This window comes from Thunnus thynnus, chromosome 1, assembly GCF_963924715.1.
Source record: "Thunnus thynnus chromosome 1, fThuThy2.1, whole genome shotgun sequence".
Classification (NCBI taxonomy): Eukaryota; Metazoa; Chordata; class Actinopteri; order Scombriformes; family Scombridae; genus Thunnus; species Thunnus thynnus.
The window spans coordinates 35014778-35029759 of NC_089517.1; the positions used below are offsets into that span (position 1 = coordinate 35014778).

The 14982-nt window shown below is 41.1% G+C and overlaps 1 protein-coding gene across 6 annotated transcripts in view; it reads right to left on the reverse strand.

Annotated features, from left to right (window-relative positions):
• The window catches only part of dpy19l3 (dpy-19 like C-mannosyltransferase 3), a 64765-nt gene extending 52280 nt beyond the window's left edge, over positions 1-12485 (reverse strand). For 3 of the 6 annotated variants that reach the window (XM_067596378.1, XM_067596407.1, XM_067596418.1), the window contains exons 1-2: positions 2744-3813; positions 687-777 (exon numbers count right to left, since the gene is read on the reverse strand). In XM_067596378.1, coding sequence (XP_067452479.1) covers positions 687-777; positions 2744-3067 — 415 coding nt within the window. In that variant the 5' untranslated portion in view covers positions 3068-3813. Of the gene's footprint in view, positions 1-686; positions 778-1498; positions 1666-2743; positions 3814-10027; positions 10156-11465; positions 11593-12237 lie in introns of those variants that run through there. The other 3 variants (XM_067596387.1, XM_067596372.1, XM_067596397.1) reach the window with 3 other exon arrangements.
• Positions 12486-14982: the final 2497 nt, after the last annotated feature.

The following is a 14982-nucleotide window of genomic DNA, read 5'->3' on the forward strand; positions in this document are numbered from 1 at the left end:
CCTTTTAACTCTTTAGTTAACAAGTATCTCCATTACTAAAGTCCTATACACACCGCTTTGTCAAAGAGAAATCCAAAGCTTAGTAAACCGTCAATTAGATGAGATGGTGAGAATTAGAAGGTGACCTCAATGGACTGTCTGACATTTGATAAATAAAAAGAATAATATTAGGTTCATATATATGGCTGAATGCTTACTTTATTAGGTGGTAGCACCGGTGCTAGCAAACTAAAGATTTCAGTAGCACAAAGAAGTAGGACACACACAGTGGACGGTTAACCCTTACATACTGTTTATATCCTGACCCTTCATCAGATCCACCAAATCAATGAAATAGGCACTCAGGTACTTTTTATAGCCCTATGGAAACTGCCCTCCACTACAGGGAGGACTATGTTGGACAACCACTAAGTTGATTTGCCTGGTAATCGATGGGTTTGATTTGTTACTTTGTATAGGTTTGTTTGCAGGTCCAGATGCCCACCTGGATGGAAACCCTGGCAAGTGTAGCAAGGGACACATTGGCAGGGGACAACAATCTATAGTTAAACTGTTTCAAGATTCCACATAACTGGCCCCTAGTGACTCTAAATCCTGTATTCTTATATATATATATATATATATATAGACAGATAGATAGATTATAGATAAACAGATAGATAGATATAAATAAACATAGTGTATACCTTCCTGTATGGATGGGGCCTGCAGCATTTGCTTGTAGTAGGAGTAGTATAGTCCACACTCTGTCCGAAAGGAGATTTCCCGCTCCACCTCCTAAAAGAAGAAAGTGGAATTTGGTTGTATAAAACCAGGCAATTTTGTCCTCTATAATATGGAAAACAGATACCCTGGCAAGACATGACAGAAACATGGAGGATAGAGGCAGAGCAGCTAATACACTGGTAATCCTCAACAGTAACAATAAGACAGGTACTCAGTGTGTGTGTGTATGTGTGTCTGAGGGTGTTTTCCCAAGAGATTTCCTGCTTGCCATGCATGATTACTGTTCCACTGAGGGGTAAAAACAGAGACCAAACAGTGAAATTCCAGCTGCAGAATATTACGTCAATCATCCATCTTTCACATTTGAATTGTCTTTACAGCTGTCCTTCACTAACTAAGAAATTAAGAAAATAATAAAGTCATACATTTCTTTGACATACAGCTTATGTGGTTTAAATCAAAGTCTGTCAAATTGTTTTTCCAGTGTTATCGTTCCTCCACAGATGAATGCAGTCATGCAGAGGGATCTCTTAAAATCTAGTGATTATGAACAACCAAAGCATATTTCGGATTGTTATTGTGGTGCCAGATGGAACCAAACCCCTAATGACTGTCATGATAACTAAATGACTATGAGAGGGAACAGTCCTACTTAATTCCAGTTGCATTACGACTCAAGTTATGTTGAAAAAGGAACAAAGAGAGTTGTATGAAAGACTAAATCCACTATAAAACTCAGTTCACATGCACTTAAAATGTTCCACATTCTAACCATCTGTCGTAAAATGTCCTTCTGCAGCCTCTCACTCCACCTTACACCCTTATCCAGAGTAACTACAGGCCAGTGGTTCCCAGTCATGTCCCAAAATGACACAGGTGTTCCTGCCAGCTAGTTAACCACATTCAACTCATTTGAAACAAGTCCCTGATTAATAGAGTGAAACTCATTCAATTCTGAGGAGCACAATAAAGAAGAGTGAGGCCATCCTTATGGCCCTACACTGTCATGATCCACCCACACAGGTGTTTTCACTTAAATTGCCTAATTAGACCTCTTCTCACGACTGTGTAGGCATGTTAATCAACGTCTAATTCACTTTCTAATCAATTCTGTCATACCTTATATATAGTACACCTTTTAAGTTTGGTGACCTCACCAAACTTCCAGCATAGTTCCACTTATTTTCTCTTTGAATATATTATTGATAGGATTATTAATATTTCCTTACAGAACACATTAATTCTTCTCTTCTGATATCTGATCTGGTTCAGTCTTTTGCCAGTTGTTGTGTGTTAAAAAGGCAGATTCAATGCAGTTTTTAAGAATTTGCCTTTAGTGAAAACATCCATAAAATAAATAATAGTATATAATTAACTTCTGTTTTAAGAAAAAAAATATTTTGACAGTTCAGGAGGATTTTTTCCTCCTCAGTTACACAGATGTTTTGTGAAGGTTTGCCTTGCAACATATGTATGTCTTACTGCAGAACTGCCTGTATCACGATATGTCAGGTTATCTTGTAATTCCTGTCTGTAGTGCTGTTGTACTGTTGTTGTTGTAGTGGCGTATATCTGGATGTGAGAATATCAGTGTGTATACCTATTCAGGTCTTTTCAAAATGACAGTACCTTCACTTTGTCCCTTACTGGGGCACAGCAGGATGCTTTTTAGGTTAAAAAATATATATAATTTTATAGGATATTCCATGAATTTAACTGACTTGAAAAATTACAGAAGAATCAAAGAAGAAGCAGAGATTTGTGGTGGCAGACTGTTCACAACAACAAGGAGGACAATGGAGAATAGCAGTTCAGAAATAAATAAATCTTTTGTCACCAGAGTGACTCCTACTATGACCTGAGAAAGGACCACTGAGGGGTGCGACAGTTTTTATCTGCACTGTGTTACCCACTGAAGCCTTGGAAGTCGTACCTTAGGCTGACAGTGAGAGCTTTTCTGCAAAGTGTTAATTAAGGGCTCAGATTAAAAGAGTATCATACAAGTAATAACTCCTACCGTGAGCTGAGAGAACCACAGCAGATTCTCATGTATGGCGTTAACACACCAGGCCTGAGTTAGTGCCAGCAGCCCAGCCAATAACAGCCCTGCTGCCATGGAAACACACTGTCGCCAGGGCCACCAGAGTAGAATGCCTGAACCGGAACAATTACCGGATCCTCCAAGCAGAGAAACCTCCCCTAAACATCCCTGCGGTGTGGCATTAGACGTTGCTGTCCCCCACATCATGTTACTGCTGCATCTCCCCTCAGTTGGTGCATCTTGTGAAAGGCCCAAATCATATTCCAGCTTGCTGAGCTTCACTCTCTTACGAAGCTCCATTGCCTGAGAAGACGGAGATTATCAATAAATTCTTGGATCCTTTGATGAGCTGAATCCAGGTAGATAAAAAGCATGCTCCAGGGTTGAGCTATAGAACTGATCCAAATCCATTACAGCAATAAATGTAAATGCGGAGTTTTTCTTTTCTTGAAGTCAGTCCAAATAAATTTGCCTTTTAATCACTTCAAGTTCCTTGCCAAAGGAAATAAGCAAAAGCTTTCTCCGAGGGAATGAGCAGCTAGTTTCCTTCCCAATCCTTCTTTTGAGTTTGCCCGAGACAAAACAAGCTTTAGCTTTTCACCAAGAACTCTGATGATGCTTAATCCTCAGTTTAAATTAAGGTCAAAGAGAATAGACTTGGTTAACAAGTTCACACATTGCTCATTACCCTGAAAGCTAGTTTACATCTCAGAAGGCAATGATCCTCTTCTCTGTTTCTCTCTGTTACCATTTCCTCTTTATGGGTCTTTGTATAACTCCCATCTCTCTGATGTGGTGCTTTAAGAATCCAAGCTAGGGTCCGTCCAGCATTGGCCTCGCTTCGTCTTCCCTCTGCCTTAGGTCTTCCAGAATCTAAACACGGACCGACCTCTGTCTCCCCGGAACCCCAACAGAGACTTCAAAACACAAAGCAATTTTTCCTCAACGGTGCAGCCACTGACTATGAAGAGAAAGACTGAGCCACTGTAAGTCTGCGAAGAACAGGATGGGTTGTAGATAAGTGCAGCAGCCAGAGGGAGGGAAAGAAAAGAGAGTTGACTACTGGTGACCCCTTGTCTATAAAAACACATGCGCACGGCAAAAGAATAAGATGGGGTGGGGGTTGGGAGAGAAGTGAGGGGAACATGTTGGAACATCATTCGGAAAATGCAGAGAACATTTGTCAGAGGGTTTGTGGATCTGGAACCGGCATCAAGCTGTGAGCACATGTCTGAAATAAACTCCACTAGGCACCAGGGCTGACGTGGACATGACTTCACACCTGATGAATTCGAGAGGCCAGATTAAACCAGCTGACTCACTGCATGTGTAAGAGGACTGTTGATAATAAGCACCGAAAGGGTGTGTATGAAAGAGACAGATAGAAAGAGTAAAAAGAACTCAAATCCACCAGACACTTTGAACTTGGACTGCTTCCCCACATCCCTCAAAAAACACATAGGGCAAGGAAACCACATGTGAGATTATTAAAACCAGTCCCCAGCTTCTCCGCAGACTGTTAACACTGATATCATCAGAGACGTAGAATCAGGTCAGGCAGCAACAACCGCAAAGTACCAACAGCAGGCGGGCAGGACTCTCACAACTCACAAATCACTTTCCAGCATGTTTTACGGTCCTCTTCATCCCATTTGACCTGGAGACACTTGAGAGAGCATGTTTGCGTGAGAGACAGTAAGAGGAAGAGTGGAAGTTAGAGAGGGAGAGACAGTGGATCTCTGGGGGCAGGAAATTAAATACATCACCTCAACTAGCTGAGAGAGCAAGCAGTTCAAGGCGAGGTTAGAGTGCAGCCTCAGCAGTGTGTCTGTCGCCTCTTAGACTGTATTCAGACTGAAATCAGGTACAGCTGAGACAATGAAATACAATCCAGGGAATCCAGTTGGAGCTACAGATTAAGGCATTTAAAGGCTAAACGCTATCACCAAAACACCACACAGTGCTTTGTAAGTTATTACGGTGGCAACTGTTTTGTCTTTCGGCTGGACAATCACGAGGTAAACAATAGAAACACTGCGGTCATGTTACAAAGTAAAGCAGCGTCTTGCCAGATCATGTTGCATTGTGTTGCAGCAAAAGTTGATCCTGGTTCAACTTTTTTTGCCGGGCGACACTGCGTTGTTTTGTCGGAGCTCTCTGCATTGGCACCTCAACTCTGTCAATGCACTGATCATATTTTTTCATGCAGATGCCTCACCCTCTGATTTTAAATTAATGTTAAATATATGCAATGCATGTATTTAATTGTTTGCTAAATGAAAGGGAAGGATCTGTTTTCTATTTGTTTGGGATTGTCAGTGTGGAAAAGACTTTTAAAAAAGTAAAGTTTGACACCCTCTCACATCTAAAGACAATGTCTCATATGTCTGTGTTTTTGGTCACAGATCTTGCAGGGTCACTACTTGCAAGACTATGACTAGATTCCTTTTGAGATTATTTCCCATCCTGCTCCTGGTGGAAATTTACAAGAAGAAAAACTGTTGAACAACGGAGCAGAAACAGAAGCAGCTTATGGCCACAGCTGCCCTTGTGTGCGCAGCGGTTTGTTCTGAAAAACCAGCCAAAAATAAAATGTAATTTAATTAATTCACTCAGTTATAACTGAACAACAACAACAACAACTGTGGATGTTGTTCTGCTGGATGTTGGAGTATTTCTGTTTGGTAACCTCGCAAAATGGCCTGAAATGCAATAGAAACAGCAGCAGCCTTGATAATTATACAAAAGGCAGAAAGTCACAGATTTAACTTCTCCAACTGTCCTGAAATCATGTTTTGAAAAACCAGTAAATAAACCGCAGACAGCAGCTGACAAAGAGGAGGTCATATTATACAGAGAAATATGAACTTTTTCTGGGTGAATAAATGTTAATGTGACTTATAAAAAGGGAAGCTAAAGGGCAACGAGAGTGCTGAGCTTTCCTCAGGAGTCATTAACAACACCATCGAGCACATCATGTTTAATTAGGAAAGCTGTTTAAAAATATGCACACAAAGAGCAACAATTTACTGCACACTGCCGTTAGAAACTGAGCACAATCAGCCACCGTCAGTAATCAGAACAAACACACATTAATAGACTGTAAAACCTTAATCAAACCAATAACAACCTCATCATACTTTAGCAGTTACCTATTGTTTCTGTAGTAGTGACAAAACACTAAAAATATACATATTAGCAGTTTGAATTAAACTGAAGCTCACTGCTCTCTCCAGGGAAAATATTATGACATATTAACAATTCCTCACATGTCTGAAAAAACATGTGTGTGTGTGTCTGATGGCATTTGAAGCCGTTACAGTAACTACCTGGTTTGCTGCTTCCTGTTTGGCGCAGGAGAGAGCGCACCTATTGATTGTTGACAATGTTCACGTCATTGAACTTCACTATTTGCATTGGCCAAGACTAACGACTTATGATAATATTAAACATGTTTGATGTTATCAGAATGTCAAGACGAGAGGAAACACTGACTTAAAACAGCTCGGACGGAGTTTTTGACCACCTTACACCAAACGATTGAGATGACGGGAGCACGCCACAACTCTAGCTAAACTCAGGATTTTATTCCTACATTGGAAATTTGTCTGCGATTGTTAAATTGTTTGCAAAATCGTTTGGTGTAAGGCGGGCATTAGCTGTATTTTTGTGAACAAAGTCTAAGACAGAGACTGTGATAGCATTAACAGAAGGAAACACTTCATACACACACACACACACACACGCATATGCACACAATGAGCGATGATGTCAGCCATGACCCAACTTGTGTGGGAACATTTCAGGGAAATATTCACCAGGCCTGTAAAGTGACCTGCATTTATTATGAATGAAAGCATTTGTCTGCCTCACATCTTCACACACACACACACACACACATGAACTGAAACAACACAACACAGGATCACAAACTGTGTCTGCATCGGGTTCCATTCAGTTAACTGGATGTGCTGCTTTGTCTCCCTGTGACAAAAACTCACAAATTATCTTGTGCAGATTGCCTCTGTGGGTAAAGACACACTTCACATTTGCACGAGAAACAGATGAAGCACATGGTTGGCTCTACAAGTTTCTGCAGATGAGAAATTTTGAGTCGTCAGCTGTTCTGTTTGATTCCTCACTTTCCTTTTTGTTTTGCACAAACAGGAAAGTCCAGTGTTTTTGACGAACCTGACCCAATATGTACAGGTGAAGGTCCGCTATCTGATGAGGTCAATACTAGGTTTGATTAATCACCCCCTGTGGGCACAGAAAATCTCCCCAACTGTGAAACTTAATCTTTGTAGGACGTTCAGAGAAATATGAATGAACCAGTGTTACATCCTCAGCCTCTCTCTTATTAATATCTTAATATCCATTACCATTACCCTCAGATACCCGACCCAGTGCAGGTCTCTGTAGCCATATCTCTGACTCTTCAATCAGTTTCCCGATATGTGGAGTAAGACTAAACCAGGCCAAACCAAAGTGACCTGCGTTCCTTGCCTGAGTTGACTCATACATCTACCAAAACAAATGACTATTACTGTCAAGTCAAACTGGTGTTTTCTAAAAAAAAAAATTATTGGGACCGAGAGGGAAAAGAAAATGCATAAATAAATAAGATGTAAAGTAATGACAAGAATCCACTGACAGACTAAATAATCAGAAAGCAAACCAGATGTTATCGATCTGTCTAAATGCTGCCCGAATCATTTAAAAGCAACACGCAGCGTCACAGAGGAGAGCAGTCCCGAAGTAAACAAGCGTCGTGCTAAACACCACGCTAGATGATGTTATCAAAAGTTTCTTGACAGTATTGAAATCTGCGGTAAGACTGTGATTTTCTATTCAAAGGTTTTTCACCTGATGACTAATGGAACTGTCAAACTAAACTGCTGAACCTCCCAAAAGAAAAGGAGTAAAAAAGGAAAAGCTGTTCGGTCATTGAGTGGAACCCAGTTAAAAACCTTTAGGTAGATGCATCAATCTTTTTGAAGTGGAGAAGTTGCGCATATTTTTTAAAACATAACTTGACAATTACTGCTCTGATAAATGTGGCATGAACAACCAACAAAAACAGTGTTCACATTTGCAGTTCTATCTCTGACAGAGCGATCTGTTCTGCCATGTCAACCGGCTTAACATCTGCTGCGTATGTCATAGTCTGAAGCACTGTGTTGCTGAAGCTCTGGAAGGGGGATTTAGAAATGACATCATATCTGACAGGGCACAATGTTCTGTTGCTGTACAACAGTTAACAGACCCTAAAAAAGACTGCGTAACAACCAGTCGCCCCAGTGTTTCAAGACTTCATGTGGTTCACAACGGGCCTGAAAATCAATCCTCACAGTGCACGGAAAAACAATCATTCCATTTCAAGATGAAGTGTTTATGACGTGTTTGCAGGCCGTACGAGGAGGAAAACTGGATGAGGGGACGTGTCTGATTGGCACTTCTGTTGAAGCTGCATTTCCTCTTGAGATAAGCAGAAAATGTGTGTGGAATATTTTAGCTTATAAATATTCAAACTGGGAGACGTTTTCCGTCCGTAAATTTCCACATCTGCTACATGGTTGATGACTCTTTCACATGGATGTCAAATCCTTAGATAACCTCCATATGAGAGCATCAGCTACATCAATCCAGTCATGTCTGCTACTTAAAGTACAAGAGTCTCATAAAAGAGTTTGATTCCGTGTGTTTTCAACATTCCCAGATCTCCTGCTGGGATGTGCAAGCTCAGTTACTATACTCAGTAAGTTATTAATCTTACTAACTACTGAGATATCTACATATGCATATGGTATACACCTCAGTGCATAAAGGGCTTGGGAACGTGTCATCATGTCATGATTTGTCAAAAATATTTTTTAACATGTTCCGCTTGTAAACATTTACAATTCAACTCAACTCCATCCCTTAGTCACAAAACTGGCAGTAGTTCACCCTGCTAGGAGCAAACATCACAAAGCTTATGAAACACTGTCTGCAAGTCTTAAAGGACGAGTTCACAATTTTTCAAATGTGTCTTGTAACAGTCAGAGAAAGAGGTGTAATCATTCCTCCTGTTCATTCTGGCTATTAAAAGATCCCCTTTAAAAGTGCTTTCAATGTAAGTGATGGAGGCCAAAATCCAGTTTGTTCACACAGTCATTTTGTACAAAAATGCATCTAAAAAGTTGATGTGAAGCTTATATGAGGCTTCAGCAGTCTGAGTTAGTCATTTCAAGTGGATATCTGCCACATTTACAGTCTTTTTAGTATCAAAATCCTTCTTTGCGTTTCCTCAGACAGTGTTTACCTGTTGAGCTGTGGTGGAAGTGTAGTAAGATCTATTAAAATCTACTAGATTTGACTCCTTTGGACAACTGAAGCGAATTGAGAGTAAGAGTAAGGGAGTTTTGGGTATTTCCAGAAACATTTTCAAGATTTCATTCCTGCTGTTGTGTACAACATCCGCTGTCCCATGCCTCAAAGCATTACTGTTACACAATGCTATTCATTCTTGGCACTGAACATTACTCAAACAAAAATCTGTTGTGAAGTGCACCCAAAAATAGCTCCTGTATTATTAGTCGATATGTAAGTAAACACCTGTAGACTACAGCTATGGCAGATTATAGCCCCTGAATGCAGCACAACATTAAACTCATTCAGTATTTTACAACATACAGGATTCTCTCTGCACTTAAACCCACGGATAGACCACCTGAAATGTCACGCTTTTATTTCTTTGAACAGAGTTTCTCAATACACTATGTTCCTGAAGTGTAACTTTGAACTGGTCTCATGTAGTTACAAGAAAGAGCATGATAAGAGACAGCATTTCCACAACCTTTAAAAACGGTCAACTTCTCTGCACTTCTTAAACTGTTCAGCTACCATCACTGTCTGTCACTGACTGAGATTAGGAGTGAGACAGGTTGCTTGAGCTGATTTTGGTCCGTTTGTAACATTAAGTCAACACATGATGGTTTTACTAGCTGATCTTTGATAGCTGACTGCCACCCGCAGCGCCACTACTGTTGCTGCAATTAGTGGGACTCACAGAAACAGTGACATTTAATTTGCTGGTTATAGGAAATGGTAAAAACTTAAGACAACTTATGTGTACTTAGTGACAGACAAACATGGTCAAACATACATCTGGATATAGAAACTGAAGAGATCAGGCTTCTCTTAACAGTTGTGTACACCTCTGGAAAGCTCTCCTTCACTTGCACTACCTGAAGACTTAAAGACTCCAACAGTCTTTACCTTGATGTTGGAGAACCACAGGTCGTTCTCATGCAGCGTCGCCACGTAGATGCAGCACAGCAGGCCGAGACCAACAGCCACAGACCAACCAACCGATGTCCAGATTATTGCCCCCCATGACCAATCACCTGCATCGACATTAACATTTTATTAAGTTACTGTCAAGTGAAACTGTTAATAACAATTAAAAGCAGCCAACACTGATATAGATTATTCCTCGAAATGAAAACCTTCGTCTGTCTTTATATTGTGTGGTATCTGATTTGTCACATCTAGTGAAGCACAGGTGTCATTCATAACATTAATGGTGGCTCTATTCCATTAAGTGCTTCAGTAAACCAGGCTGCTGAATGAGCATGCACAATATCAGAGCCTCAAAACAGGTCAACTTACATGGACTGCAGACATTATTAATATTATATGATACACTTGTGGTTAGAGCTGCAACCATTAGTCAATTAATCGATAGAATAGACAGAAAATTAATGTTCAACTGTTTTGATAATCGAGTCTTTTTTTTTCTTAGGAAAAAATGCAAAAATGATCTGATTCCAGCTTCTTCAATGTGAACATTTCTGGTTTCTTTGGTCTTCTATGATAGTGATTCAATACCTTTTGGCTTGTGGACTATTGTTCAGGACAAAACAAGACATTTAGGTTGCATCTTGGGCTTCGGGAAACAGTGATCGTCATTTTTCCCTACTTTCTGCCATTTGATAGACCAAAGATAAAATAATCAACAGATGAATTGATAATGAAAATAATTGTTATTTGTAGCCCTGTTGTGGTCCCACTGCTATAGCATGTTGAGGATAAGCAAAATGAAAAATATGTCATGAAACACACATTTAAAACATCTTCTGGAAGTTCAAATAAAACTGGGTGTAATTTGGTAGAGTAGAAAGATTTTGCTTTGTGAAATACAGTTTATTAATATGATAAATTACATACTTCTTTACTAATTTACCACATTCTTAGTCAGATAAATCTGTGAAAAACAGAAAAAAATTATTCAATCTTGTTTATGAACTTTAACTTAGCATTAGCACTGAGGAAAGCATCCCACAAACTAACTTTGACTGCTCTTGATGTCCTCTGAGGATGCAACACCCAGTGTGAGAGCATATGCACATGCACAGAAGGTGTAAGAGCGCAGGCTTTAATCAGCATGGTGAGATATGAAAATGTTGCATTTCATTAAAACCCCACTGCAAACTTCCAGTTCTTTACACACAGCAGGTCAGAGGTCAGGGTCACATACAGAACATCGACCCCTGGAGCTTGAACTGGCACTTCAGCGGGGTAGGTTGCTGCCAAGAAAACTCAGCCCTCGGTCAAAGAGCGCTTTCAGCATCCACTGGGGCATCCCGCTGCCCAAAAGAAAGCGCTCAAAAAGAAGAGCAGCTGGGTGGGAGGGATGGAAGGACGGCTCACTCACCGTGCAAGATCTTCTCTGGATGATGATCGGTGCAACAGTTGGACTGCTGGGACTGAAACTCTGCACCCAGAGGGGGCTCTTTCCCCCTGCTGCCCTTCCTCTGACGCAACGCTGTCATGTTGAAACACTGCAGATGGGAGGGGAGTGAGTCTGATTACTCACACAGATATGATGAACACAAGAGCAGACACACACACACACACACACACACAGAGGCATGTATCCTCCACGCACAAACAGCGTGTGGACTACTGCAATCTGAGCCAAAGCAAACAATGACCTGCACCCCCGTTTGTTTCCCATCACTGTGTGTGTTCTGTCATTGAGTCAAACACTCATAGATAGTGTAGGATGGACGGACAGGCCTGCGTTACATCGGCATTTCCTGGTCACGTCGCTGACAGAATAACGTGAAACATCAGATCACATCTACCGACACAGACAGCAGCCACATCACCGGCAACTATATTCATCCTACCGTATTTTAGGCGGGTGATAGGCGATGCCATTCACTACCGCATATCTACAAGTCCCTCATAAGATAATATTAAGGCTGTCAATATGTTGAGGCACAGAATAGCATAAAGTGCGATAAGGTAGGTGTTAATTCCTATTGTGTAGCACGGACACACTGCTACAGCCTCATTATAATGAACTGTATGTGCATTTTGCATAAAGGCGCGCGCCCGTTATGGACGCCAGCTTTTCTTTCTGTCTTGACAGCAACAAAGACGAATTAGATTTGAGCCAACGGTACATTAATAAGCCTCACCCTCCTCTACAGCGGCTGGTAGGATGGTCCGTCCCTCTCTCTCTCTCTGCCTCTCTACCTCCCTCGCTCTTTCATCTTCCTCTCCTCTTTTTTCCCTCTCCTGTTGGTTAAGATTCACCGGTCCGCTTACACCGCGCTGGCTTTATTGTGGCACACACCGGAACACGAGAGAGCTCGCCTTTAAAAATAAAAGCGTAGAAATACCACTTTAAAGTCCCAGTGAACCGGAAGTTAGAGTGTCTTTAGCTTCTGTACTGTGACGTATTTCCCAGTGAAACGGAATATTTGAGCGGTGTACAGAAGAGGGATTTAAATCAAATCCTTTGCATTTGATTGGACCGTTTAAATGGGCGGGGTTTACAGAGTTAAACGCCATAGAGAGCTAAAGAGTACCGCTGGCTCCATACACACACCTCCTCACCTGTTGTTACATCAGGAGGACAAGGTAGAGATAAACCACATTGTTTTGGAAATTAAAACAAACTTTTTGCCGCTGATATCCAAACTCACATCTCTTCCTATCTGTCTCCATATTGTTCTGTTAGCTACTATGACTAAGGTTGTGGCCACTGGGAAAAATTGGCTGCAAGGCTGAGCTGCGGTGTCCTATCCAGCTCTTATTATACATCCATGGTATACAGTGTCGGAGGCAGGGCCGTGTTCATTCCTATGAAAGTTGCTCAGTGATGCATGCATGGATGTATAATAAGAGCTGGATAGGCCTCAGCCCAAGCGGCAAACTCCGGGGCTGAAAAATGAAGCCAATACGGAAGTCCCAAAAACCTGCACTCTCTCTAATGGCCAGCAGGGGGCGACTCTACTGGCTGCAAAAAGAAGTCCGATTGTATGGAAGTCTATGAGAAAATGACCCTACTTCTCTCTTGATTTATTACCTCAGTAAACTGTTCCCTAATGAGTTTATGGTCTCAATCGCTAGTTTCAAGTCTTCTTCAATACAGCATGATGTTCATTTGTAAATTATGGTCCCATTTAATTTAAATTTGACAATAAAGCAGGGTATGCTTTAGGGCATGGCTACGTTGTGATTGACAAGTAGCTACCACGGCGACAACATTGCTTACATAATGTAACCACTGCATATGGACGTAGCTGCTGCTATTTCACAGTGTGTTTTCAGTCCACTGAAGTTAATTGTAACATTGTGGTTGCCTTAAAACAGTCTTGTTCAGCATTTGGTTGTAATAAAAGACCCATCAATGAGTCAGATGATCAGTTTTTCCAGTGAGTACATTTTGTTTTAATGGTTTTAGGCCTGTATTTCGCTAGCGAAAATTAGCATTAGCATTAGATTGATCACTGTTAACCATAGATTGTAAATGCACCGTGCTAATCAAGCTAGCAGCTAGCGCTATGGTCAGCTCTACCCTCTTGCCAAAAATCAAACATGGCGACGGCCAAATCCAAGATGGCGATGGTCAAATCGCTACACTCGAGGCTTCAAAATGGCAGTTCGCAAACCAATGGGTGACGTCACAGTGACTACGTCCATATTTTTTACAATCTATGGCTCAGCCCCTTTGCAGCCAATTTGCCTCGTAGTCACTCATGGTATTGCAACCCCCATAGACCACCACTGTAAAAGAAACGTCTGTAAAACTGTCAATTATGACTCTTTCTATCATGAATTTTTGACCCATGGAGGTTTCATATTTGAAAAACTTTCCTCGAGCCAAAAAAAGTGATTTAAAAATCTGTGACGTCATCACAATGTAAAGTCTATGGGCCGAGTGGGAACTCACGTGTGGGCCCAGCAGGGAAAACACTACTGCACACATTCAGTGGGCTGCACAACCCGGAAGCTAGAAAATTTTTTTGGCGTACGCGCTAGGCGAGCAATGCCTATAGGACTGAATGGGCTTTTAACCAGTTCTTATAATACATCCATGGGTGCATGAAGCCAAAAAAGCCACTTCCTGAAAACATACTGCATGGTGATCTATCAGTGAGCATGCTCCATGGGCACACTGGGCCCATGCTCACTGGAGACTTCCACCGGCTGAGACCACTAACTTTCAGCAGAGAGGGAGTTAGCGGTCTGCCACCGTCCAGTGTGACCAACTCTCTACTGACTTACAATTTCTACCACAGCCTCCAAGATCATCAACTGGGAAAGAGGCAGAAAAAGTTGCAGAGGCACAGAGGGAGAGGGAGAGCGCACAGTTAAAGCACCCCAAATAACCATCATTCCGACAAAACACTCAATGCAGAGTGAAAAACAAGAGACATCTGCAGAGTGAAACAGATGAAAGAGCAGGGAGAATTACGAGATAGGTCATTAGAATTCAAATCAATTCTCTTTCAAATTAAACATCCCGAGATATGAGTGGAAAGTATTGTTCTTGCAACTGCGTTTATAACCTTTTTTTTTACACAAACATAGCTTACCCATGTCATGTGATATGCCACTTCAGTACACTTTAACAACATATATTACAGGGACCACTACAGAAAATTGCAGATGAACATTTAATATCCAGGAATTCACATAATAGACATTACCACTGACTATCCCTGTAACAAACTGGCCACAATTTCACACATTGCCCATACACGGTCCAGCCATATACTAAGTTTTGACCTAGTCTTGTTTGACATATATTTGGCATATAACAAGAGATAAATGAACAATGAACAAAACTAGGAAAATGTATTTTTCATTTCATGGGGTGTTTAAAAAAAGGCAGGAGTTTTGAGTAGACATGCATTGGAGGAGACAGAACTAAT